Genomic DNA, 11,629 nt, shown 5'->3' on the forward strand with positions numbered 1-11,629 from the left:
ACCTTCAGAGATGTGTATTTTTACAACATATTTTCCAGTTTGAATTCAATATCTAACATATCCTTCTACAGAGATTGAGAAATATGCACTAGCATTGCATCATGTTATTTTTTGTCAGCTGCAGACAATGCAACTGCTACTGCAGAGATGCACTGAGGGAAAGCATATAAAGAATTGTATGAATGGCACACAAAATTATGTCACTGTGATGACTTTTAAGTGTGTAATAAATACACTCCACAGAAATAAATCTAGGTGGGAGAAATTTACCCTACACATGCATGCGCATGTATTATCACTGAGAGCGCCTTAGAACTGAAGCACTAATTTTTATCAGTTATTCAAGATGCCCCAAGGAACTGAATCCTTAACTTGGGACGTATTTGACAACCAGCCTGTCTAGAAGATAGATTAGCTCTTCTCTGGGTGTTTCTGTGTCCATCTTTCCAAGTGCATGATCCTCTCAAAATACCTGGAATGCCCTTCCCTTTGTACAGATGAACTAGGACAAGACAGCTTAAATAGGACTCATTATTTAAGGAATACTTCAAGGGTCATTCCTTGTGCTGGTGCTTGCATAGTATCTCTCAGAGCTGTTAATCCACTACCACTGTTCTGATTAGTCTTCCCCTTCTTTACTAATAGTAGGGGGAAGAATTTGGACTTAAAATAACAAGGAAATTTGAAGTGGAAAGCTGTATGATACCTGCATGACCATTATACTTTGATTTTTCAAATAAGAGGAGTTGAACCATCTTTCCTTTAGAGTCCAATGCTGGAACATCAAGCACTGTGTGTCTTCATTAGTGATAGGGACCTAAAGGGTGAAGCACTAGACAGCGTGTGAAATCCTAGCCTTATCAAAATCAGTACCCTTCTCCCATTGACTCTGAAGGAATGAGGATTTCATTACAGAAATTGAAACTGTCAGGGGAAATGTAAACTAGAGGCAATGATTTCATAATATTGAATCTAGGCCATATATAAAAACTGCTTGAAAAAGTTATGTGGTAGTTTCTTACTACTACCTTTTTTACATCAGTTAGCAAATAAATATATATTTTCTAAGACTCATGGCAAGATCTGAATTACAGTAGTTCATCCCGAGTATGACTTTGTTCCAGGAGTGACACAAAAAATGCTTGTTTTTCCGGTGTCGTGATGGTATCTGAATCTAGTCCGGTGAAATTTCAGTTCAAAGTAAATCCAGATGGATTAAATCAAGAATACTGCTGAAATGTAGAGTGACTGGGGAAGAATGAAGAGGGAAAGAAGGAGTTTGGATTATAAGACCAAAACAAAAGATATATGGACATATAAACCAGTAAAAGACAATTAGAAAATATATTTATACTAAATTAAAACTTTATTGACTAATGTTCTCCAGACAACATGATCCAATGGACTATGGTTGCATACATGCAATGAAGTTGAACACAACAGTAGTTTAACATGGAATGTCAAACAAATTAATATAATGAATTAAATGAAACAATTTATCTGTGTTGCTGCAAAATGAAACCAAGCTATGTATTTCCTTGGTCAATCTGTGTTCAGCTAAAAGGCTATCCATTTGAAGAAACTGGTAGATTTCTTTAGCATATATTTCAAATAAATTAGCTAGAATTGTACTCTTTAAAAATCCTTTCAACTTCACTTGCATTTCAAACAAAATCTAACTGTAAACACTAAAGTTGCTAGAGCCATCTAGAAAGACCTAACTGTCAAACTCAGAGTGGACATTACAGTTCAGTAAATGTGAATATTTAGAACAAGAAAAATACCAGTTACTGCAAAAGTCATGTAGGCATATTTTATTATTAATCCAGCACAAAGCATTTCTTCTAAGTTTCTCACATAAAAGACTAAAGCTTGCTTACAGTACTACATCTTCTATCATTCAAGCATCATTATTACCTATCACGGAGATTGGCTAGATGACCTAATGGGTCTTTTCCACCCCTAACTTCTACAAAAGAAAATCATTCATGCCAGCAAGAACATGGTTCGCTACATCTTGGGCTTAATCCTGTAAGCATTCGTTCAGGCAAAACTCCCACTGACTTAAAAGAGAGATTTTTCCAGAGCAAGACATCCAGGATCAGGCCCTTTTTATTTTTTATTTTTAAAAAAGCATCCATTTAGGATACATGGAAAATATTCTATAGAATTAAAAAAATATAATGACATGTGCTTCACTTGCATTGAAGGAATCAGAGAATGTAAACACCATAGTGGCCCACGTCTTCACAATATCTATGAGTGTCAACTGCAAGTAATCTGTGTGCACTTATTTCTCAATGTACGCTTCTGAGGGTGTTTTGTGTATACCTTTACCTCTACATCCACACACATACGTGCACCCTTAAAACACATAAAGGTGTGATAAAACTCACTAAAGGCAGTTGCTTGCCTGTCTTAATGCTTAAATCTGCAAGTGGCAGCAAACTGGGTTTAATATGATGCTAATTAGACTCTACATGAGCAGCAGGACATGAATATTGCTGTGGGCAAGACAGTGTAGTTGCCAGTTCTACGAGTGTGGAGCCATCCCATTTACGCACATCACAAAATCTACATGTGTGAAGGGCTGGAAAAGCAGGTGACCAAAGTATTTCTTGGTGGGCCATGTCTGAAATTTGAGTTGAATGATTCAAAGGCTGTAGATTGTCCTCATTGGAGCCTTTCGACAACCTGGAGGACCACATAGGAAAGTTTACCTTCAAAGTGCACTTTCTAAGAATGGAATGTTCTTGTCAGGGAAATGATCAGAGGCAAGCCTGGACTTTTTTGCTTGATGAATAGGAAAAATGTTTTCATCTTCGGGCAGCACTTCACCCTGACAAATGTGAGTTCAGTTATTATTGGGTTTTAGTATTACAGAAGAGTCTTTAGAAACAAACACAATAGTACACACACACACACACACACACACACTCAGATATTTACAGCCTTTCTAGAAAAACAACCCCCTACCTTAGTACTGACTACCTATCTTTTTCCTTTTTTTCTTGTTTTTTTTAGTATTTAGATTCTTTAAACCAGCTACATTAAATACCAATGTGTACTGTACCACCCCACACCAACCCCACAAACAACCCCCCAAAAACCAGCAAGTATTTTAAAAGTTTGTTCGCTTGTTTGTTTTTATGATTGTTAAAATCTCCTGCTTGAGACTGTTAAGTACCACCTCCACTGGAACAAGATCAGCACTGACTGCATCTTCCAATGCACGTTGTATCATAGTTGAGCAAGTACTGCAGCTAGAAGCTTAGATCTCCAGGTCATCAGGTCGAGGCCTGCTGCTAGCTCGGCTGCTGGCTCTGCTGGGAGGCCTCTGGTCCACAATGGTGAGGGGTTGCAGCTCGTGTCCCGATGCCAGTTTTTTAGTGTTCTGGTGTTCATCAGTGAAGTCGAAGGGCTGGGCGTGCGAGTTGGAGATGGTGCTGCCAGCCTGCCCCATTCTGTTCTGCTCCGCGCTGTAGTTGGCCCAGTTTTGCTCACTAGCTTGCTTATTGTAGTTACGACAGGAGGAATTGTTCCTGTCTCCAGTAACGAGCTTGTACCCTGGGGGAGACATGGGAGACAAGGGGGCGGTCGGTGAGGAGCAGCCATTGTAATAAGCATATTTGGGGGAACCACAGTCCTTGGAAGGGCTCATGGCACTGCTGTGGGAGTAGGGGTCGGTTTTCCCTTTCACACGATCCTTGACGCCCTTGAAGAACACATAGAAAAGCTCGATGATGTTCAAGGCAAGAGACACCAAGGACACAACCAGCATGAAGAGGATGAAGATGGTTTTCTCAGTTGGACGGGAGAGGAAGCAGTCCACTCTGTGTGGGCATGGATCTCGCTCACAGGTGTAGATGGCATTCAGGCTAAACCCATAAATGTACCACTGTATCAGCAAGAAAGCCACCTCGAAGACAGATTTAAACAGGATGCTGATGATGTAAGTACGGAGCAGACCCCCACGCATCTTCACTTTGCCGTGCTCTTCAATTCCATACTTGAATTTCTTAATTTCTATTTGCTTGAGGTGCATATCCACATTCACACCATCATTTTGGACAACCTTGAGCTCTTCTTCTCTTTTGTTCAGCTTCTCTTCTTTCCTCATTACGTAGAACACATGTGCCAAGTACAAAAGGGTAGGTACAGACACAAATATGATCTGCAGAACCCAGAAGCGTACATGGGAGATGGGGAAGGATTTGTCATAGCAGACGTTCTCGCAACCAGGCTGCTGAGTGTTGCACCGGAAAGCAGACTGTTCATCTCCCCAAGCAGATTCAACTGCTGTTCCCAGTAGCAAGATTCGGAAAATAAAGAGGACAGACAGCCACACTTTCCCTCCTGCAGTAGAATAGGCTTGAACCTTGTCAAGAAGTTTTCCCAAGGCACTCCAATCACCCATCTTCACAGGATGCTGGCTAAAGAAGGACACAAAGAAAAAAAAATAGTGATGGTTAAGACAGAGCTTTAATATCTTTGATACACTGACTCACAGGTCAATGCTAATAGAGAGCAGTGATGTCTGCCTTGTTTTAATTCATGTGTTTTACATGATGTGAAGAGAAACCAGAGTTTTAGTTACTCTGCAGGTGGAGTGGGACGACAGGGATACTGAAAAGAGAAAGTAACATATAATGTCTCAGAGCACAATGAAAAAATAGGTTTCTAATTTCACTCCAGTTTTCAAGAAGTCGATGACAACCCTCAGTTGCCACTCTGGTTGGCTCAGCTTCCTTGGTGGCAGCCTCAGTTCAATAAGCTATACCTGCCTCAGGTAGAACACAGCTGTGACACACCACTGAAGCAGGGTGTCGAAGTACATAGTGGCACGGCCTGAATATGCTAGGAATAAATGAAAGATTTCCCTCTTTCAGTGTGGATCATTCGTGGTAATTTTTATGTTCACCCTTTAAGAGAATAAGAAAGCAAACCATAGTATAATCTAAATACAAAAGGCTACACTAAGTTAATGTTAGGGTCAGATACCTAAAATTTTATCATTGCAAAATGTGTGCTATTTTTCCTACAGCAACATTAAACTGAGCTCTTGAATACCACTACATTGTGTGTAATACATTTAGGAGTATAGTTCCCAATGATGCCAAGTTTATACTATACCCAACTTCAGAAAAAACATGCTATCTAAATAAAGTTTATACATTAGTATTTGCAGCACAAAAATCAAAGTTAGTGTTCGTTACCTATACTTTTATGAAGGAACCAAAAACAGTAAATACATGAAGCACAGCTGAGCTCATGTTACCATATTGGAGTAACTGGTTTCCTGTTTATCTGTGGCTTGCTTAATTTATTGTAGTTTCAGCTTTGTATTTGTATCTTTTTGTATTTAAATTCCTTCACTTTGTTTTGAAAGGAAAAAAGATTTAGCAAGGGAGAAAAAAAGGTAAATGAGCTCTTTCTGTTTTTAAGGCAACTCCTGGCTGCATTCTGCATTCCAAGTGCTGAACACTGCAGGTTTAAATTGTCTCTCTGAGTTTTAAAGTGCGCATTTCTGGGACACAAGCAGCTCCTTAGGGATCACTGGAAATACACATGGTGACATAAAAGAAATGAAATGGTTTACTTGACGTTCTAGATTCCTAGGGAAAACAAAGTTCACTCTAGGATTTCTATCAACTGGAGAATGGTAATCTCATCTGCACAAAAACTTATATTTCAACGTGCCCCACGTGAACAAGGATGTGAAATTGGGCACTTAAAAGGAAAAATAATCACAAAGTTTCCCTTTTAAAGTAGATGCTGCTGGGTATAGATAATTGTTCCGTGCATGCTGAGTAATCCCTTCCTGGTATTAATAGTTTTGATAATGGTAAAATGATTTCCTCCCCACCGAATCATGGATATATTTCCTAGTGAAGGTCATTTATAGAAAAAGCCCTTTTTGGATAATTCATAAAATGGGAAATTTTAGCACCAAGGAGATTTTCTTTCAAGAAGCAGTGAGTCACTGGAAACACAAGATTATAAGTCTGGCCACAAGATTATAAGTCTGGCAAACTCAATCATAACAATAGATGCCAAATAAAAACACACCGTTCCTGCCATCGGAAAGAGTCTGAAAGAGTAATGGGAGACAAGTGTTTAAAGTACTCGCTCCAATAGCTCTGAGATGTCAATTATCTTTGAACCCCTGAAAAATATCCCAGGGCCATTTCCTCAGTCCACTTAGTCAGCTTGCTCTGAAGTTTACCTACTGCGGTGTGCAGACCCTTCCTCATGTAATTAGTTCTTCACATGAATGAAGCCCCATCAAAGGACCAGGCCTGCCTCAGAGTTTTAAATCTGTAAGCCTACACTGGGAGGGGTACACAGTGTGTTTATCTCTGACACATCCCTTCAGCCACCCGCAGCTTTCGTCCTTCTCAGGAAAGACTAGTTTGTCTTTATAGGCTCGGGTGGCAGAGGAGGAGTAGGGCGCATAAGCGCGGAAGTCTCTGGAAAGGCTAGAATGAAATGTGACCACGCTCCTCCTCAGGCTGGGATTGTTAAACAGAGAACAGCCTGTAACTATACAACACATTAAGTTTATTTTAAAGGCAAGCTATTTGCTCCATGTCCTAGCAGTGGAAGTGGACAGAAGAAGCCCTTTTCAAGCTTCTTGGTTTAATTAGTCAGCTTCCCGATGATTCAAAACTACTGCATTAACAGACTTTCCTCAGACTCAACGTATTTCTTTACTGTCTAAATGTTATTTCAGATTGAAAGTTTGATTAAGAAAACAGAAGATGTGTTATTTCTAGGCAGTTATGTGTTGTTTGTTTTTTAATTACAGTCCACTCTGGTTCACTAATGCACCATGATTTACTTCAGTTTTGACCTACTTAATCCCACACCTGCAATATTTTGAGAATTTACTGCCTATTTTTTAATTTGCTTCTGCGTGCAAAATTGCTAAATTTCATGTATGTCCCCTGGCAATATAAACTTCAGGAGGAAACATTCCATGCTTGAATTACTCATACATAGTTTTGAAAAGCAACTTTTTTTTTTTTTTTAAGAGATCAGTTACACGCTAGCCTTTGCCAGTGATAAAAAAACCCACATCAATTCAAAACATTGTACTGTTAATCAGATAACCTTGTGGCGGCACAAATATATTATTCCTTTGCTTAAGTGGATTCTATTGCTTTATGAAACATAGCACTTTGTTTTGTTGTAGACAAAATTCATTCATTGGATCTAACTTGCTTACTTTCAGGGCACTGAATGACCATTTTAATGAACTGATTACAGTATCTGTTTACTAGGTATAAAAAGAGGTTTTGTATCAAAGAGTTAAGTATTCTAGCTTCGTAAAGAGTTTGAAATGGATGGCAGATGACCTTTAAAAATAGTTCTTCAGCATTCTGGACTTAAACTTATTTTAACACTTCCAAACACCTGAATGAGTCCACTGAATGACACAGGTTGACCTCATCGACTGATACAATTTCAGTACGTCAGGAATTTAACAGTACAACTGATGATGTATATGTGTGTTTCATAAGGTCTTACTGATTATTACATTACAAACTAATGCCGGCCTACTAAACTCTTTAAAAGATGGATTTCTTCCAGGTCCTACTGTGTGTGGGTAAAGATAGGCAAAAAAAGCCATAGAGCAGCAGGAGATAGGGCAGTATTCATCTGCATGGGTTTTAGATGACCACATACATAAGAAATTTGATTTGTAAGCCACAATTAAGAAATTCTAGAAGTATTTTTTATGGACAGCATTCATCATGTCATCTGGTTCATATTTTCCAGGAAGAATAATGCAAACTCAGTGCTGTGGTAATATGCCTGGGTCTGACTAGAGTGTTAGAAGGTCACATGCTAGTGGACAGAAGAGCAGTAAGGGTTAGAGTGGGATCTAAAATGGGACTGTGCAGCTGAAGCAGTTGGGAAACAGGCCAAAGTTTTGGTTTTCCAAGCTTTCCTACCTTTTTGTGTGTGCTCACACACACATAAAATAGCCAACAAAAGAGAAGATTCTGGACCTTTAACAACCACCAGCTTGAGTATTTCCCAAAAGCAACCAGCATCGCAGAGAAAGCAGCTGAGATGTACAACTGATGGGGTTGGGATAGGTTGGAATAGGGAAGGCTAGTTTTCTGAAATCTTACAAAAACCACTGAATGTCTTCCAGACATTCCCCTGGGAAGGCGTAGTTCATTTGTAGGTCTACAGATGAGCTTCAGTTCACTTCATCCACTGGACAAAGATTACACACTAAATGACTGCAGTAACTAGAATTTAAAGTGTCACAACTGCGTGTTTTTTCGTTGAGTGCTAGTATTGCTGGTAGTCCACAACTAGTGGATCCACCCCACAGCCTTTGCCTCTCCCATGTTATACCCTCTCCACCTGATTTAATTCTAAAGCATAGCTGCAAAAGCAACCGTAAGCACTTTCTTAGACTTTCCCTACTACAAGTCAGGTGTACGCTCTGTGTTACAGCCCAGATTCATTCCCTTCCTGACTCACTTCGGAATCAAGAGAAGAAACGCTGAACTCCCTGAGGGGGCCTTGGGCCTTCTGATCCTCCTGCTTACAGGTTTTGAAATCTGTGTTTCTAAAACATACGTGTGGCATAAACAACAGACCAGATGCCTCCACATGAGATAAATTCATTGGGGAACATGGGGAGGAGATACCAGAGACAGGGGAAAGACAGCAACGTATCTGATGAAACAGATATGTTGCTTAATTCCATCTAACCTTCCTCATGCCCAGAGGAATCCTTGGCCTAAACCAACATTCGTTTCAGAGACAAATAAAATTAATCTTTTGAGCTTGCATAATATGAGAGCTGAGATAACTTTACAGTGTTGAATCTGTTTGTACTCCTGAGTGTACAAGCATTCAGATTTATGTTGCAAATCAAATCCCTTGTGTCCTTCTCTTTCCTCTCCTGAACCCAGCCTGCTGCTCACCCTTCTCCCATTTGTATACTCGTTAGGTATCATGGGTGAGTGCCAGTGTTTGGCTTTGAAGTTTCTGAAGGAAACACTTCAGTAAACATCCCAAAGACTAGAGGCTTCAATTCTGCAGTGTAGTGTGCTGTCCAGATGTTAAAAATGGCAAGAGGAAAGCTCCACGCAAGTCCTCCAACTTGCTCCCTGTGCGTGCACACACACACACACACTTAGAAGTCGGGCACAAGGTGTCCGTAGCCTGTTTTTGCCCCCATTACCAGGGCTTTTCGTCATAAATCTCACACGCAAAAGTCAAAAGGAACTCCTCAGACAAAATATGCAACTTCACGAGGCTCACTGGTTATCTCAAGGCAAAATGTGAGGACACACATAAGCACACAATATTCTTGTTTAGGAGGAGAACGCGTTACTCGATAAGATAGGCTCTGTGCTTCGTCTGTCTTTCAGCTGAAGGCTTTTTTCCCTGCCTCCTCGTGTTGCTCTGTAACCACTGGCAAGCAGCAGGCAACAATTGCTATAAGGAATCACTCCGAGCTTTACAACGTAAAAAGCTTTTTAGTTCTCCAAGAGATGCTGCTCAAGCATTTTTTTCCTCTGCGTTTTGGTATTTAAGCCTTCAAGGTAACATAAAGGGAATGTGTCATAGTGGGATTATGACACATATTGTGGATATTCTTGCACAGTTGTTCCTAGTCAACTTTCATTTATATCTACCCAAGACTTTCACAGACATTGCCAACGTGGTAAGGCATATCATGATATCTCACATTCCTTCTCTAAAATCCCTCACCGAGGTTGCTAAAACAGAGTAACTATACACAAACCAGGTTAAAAATCCATAACCCACGCCTGGATTTTATCACATGTATTTTAAGAGAAAATGGGAAGACTTATCAGGAAGACCACGTGAAAGTCACCACTTTAGTAGCTGCAGCTTTTAACAAAGCACCTAATTAAGAACCTTGCTCTGCACAAGCCATGAGCCATCAGTCAGCGTTTCCATATGGAAGGAAAACGTGTGGGGCAGAAGGGGGACGCACTGGGGACAAGGTCTCCCTGTTACTAACTTCTGATGCAATTTCGCTACAAGAGAGGAGACTAAAGCGCATCTCGTTTTTTTCTTTAAAGGAGCCGATTTAGTCCGAGACCAATACACAGAGGAGCGATTTCACCCAAACACTAGCAACAAGTCCGCAACTTAGCCCAGCAGTTACAACCTCACCGCAGTTTCTCTCTCAGTGAAACAAGGTTAAAAGTTGTAAAAGTGTAATATCTGAAGAAATGTATAGAAATACGACCAAAGAAAGCAAAGAATTCCTGCAAGTTTGAACTTGGCACTTTAAGAGAACTTACGCTTTTACAGATGTGTATTTTTAAACAAGTTCAACCACCAGCGCAACAACACAAAAGTCTTAGGGTGAAAAAAAAAAAGTGTTTTCAGAAAAAGTGATACACAAAAAGATGAAAAAAGGAAAACTTTCAACTTACCCTTGCTGATCAGCAGTGAAACGGGATCAGAATACTTCTTTGGAGGGTTAAAGAAAAATGGAAGAGCACGTTCAGGCACTCAGACCTGTCTATTTAAACTTTAAAAGTCTACTGCTGGTTTGTATTTTTCATCCTTCCTTCCCCACTAATGAAAGAAAAGTGCTGATACCTCGTAAAAGTTTTTTCTAAGTTGGAACACTGGGAGAGCTTTTAACAAGTTTTCAAGCCTCCGACTGTGAAAGAGGAGGGGAAAAGGAGGGGTAGCAGCCCAGGAGGAGGGGCGCTCTGCAAATGGAGAGGAGGAAGGTGGGGGAGGAGGGAAAGAACTGAAGGCACAGCAAAAAACCAGCCCGGGGAAAAGGAGAGAGCGAAGGCATGAAAGTCCACTCTTGCTGATGTAACAAAACAAATACAAGGGCAGTCAGCAGCAGCCCCGCACCCCACCCCCACCCCCTCCCCTCCCCCGGTCACTGAGGGCACCTGGGTGGCACTTCATCCAGATCCAGGCTTGCCCTGGACAGATGAAACAACTTAGCTCTCTGGTGTGCACCAGGAGTTTCGCTACAGGGACAGGGAAAAGTGCGTGAAATGGATTAATGGGTAACCAGCATCAACCTCCTGGATGCTGGGGCTGGACCGCACAGGTGCTGTCTCCATCCCCTCCTTGCCACTCCATAGGAGAGGAAGCCCTCTCAAGCCCTCTCTACTTTTTGTCGTGAACACAGCTTTGTTTACTGAGGTCTATTTCCTTTACGTGCGCACATGAAAGTACACACCAGGAGCAGTGTGTTTGTTTCTACAGGAGATACCCATCACACATTTTTTTATTATTATTTGTGTGTGTGTTTGTGTGTGTGTGTGTTCATCCCATGGGAGAAATGAAGAAATGATCTCACATTCCAGGAAACTCTTTCCAGGGAACTTCAGAAATCAAAGCATAGTACAGTGAATCAGTCTTCAATAGTGAGAAGAAATGCTCCTGATGATTTTTGAGCACATTTTACAGAATAAAAGCATGCTCCAAAACAGAATGAAATTAGTTTGGCTTTGCTCCTGACCAGTCCCTGCTTAAACACTCCTTGAAAAATGCCTCCTCTGTAGAACAGAGGTTAATTTATTTCGCTGCCTGTGTTAAGCTCCTCACACATGGAGTCCAGACCGCATTAGGAATTGGTCTTGTACTTGTT

General features: G+C 40.7%; 1 protein-coding gene across 1 annotated transcript; it reads right to left on the minus strand.

The window, feature by feature from the left end:
- Nucleotides 1-1,343: 1,343 nt before the first annotated feature.
- On the minus strand, nt 1,344-10,698 carry GJA1 (gap junction protein alpha 1). The gene is made up of 2 exons (XM_009500224.2): nt 10,443-10,698; nt 1,344-4,433 (listed from the first exon to the last, which is right to left on the minus strand). Exon 2 carries the CDS (start codon nt 4,415-4,417, stop codon nt 3,272-3,274), a length of 1,146 nt encoding a protein of 381 aa, XP_009498519.1. The 5' UTR covers nt 4,418-4,433; nt 10,443-10,698; the 3' UTR covers nt 1,344-3,271.
- Between the last annotated feature and the right edge of the window lie 931 nt (nt 10,699-11,629).

The sequence above is a fragment of the Phalacrocorax carbo genome, chromosome 3 (genome assembly GCF_963921805.1).
Source record: "Phalacrocorax carbo chromosome 3, bPhaCar2.1, whole genome shotgun sequence".
Lineage (NCBI taxonomy): Eukaryota > Metazoa > Chordata > Aves > Suliformes > Phalacrocoracidae > Phalacrocorax > Phalacrocorax carbo.

Coding starts and splice junctions, on each gene's coding strand:
- GJA1 (XM_009500224.2), bottom strand. CDS start 4,417: ATGGGTGATTGGAGTGCCTTGGGAAAACTTCTTGACAAGGTTCAAGCC.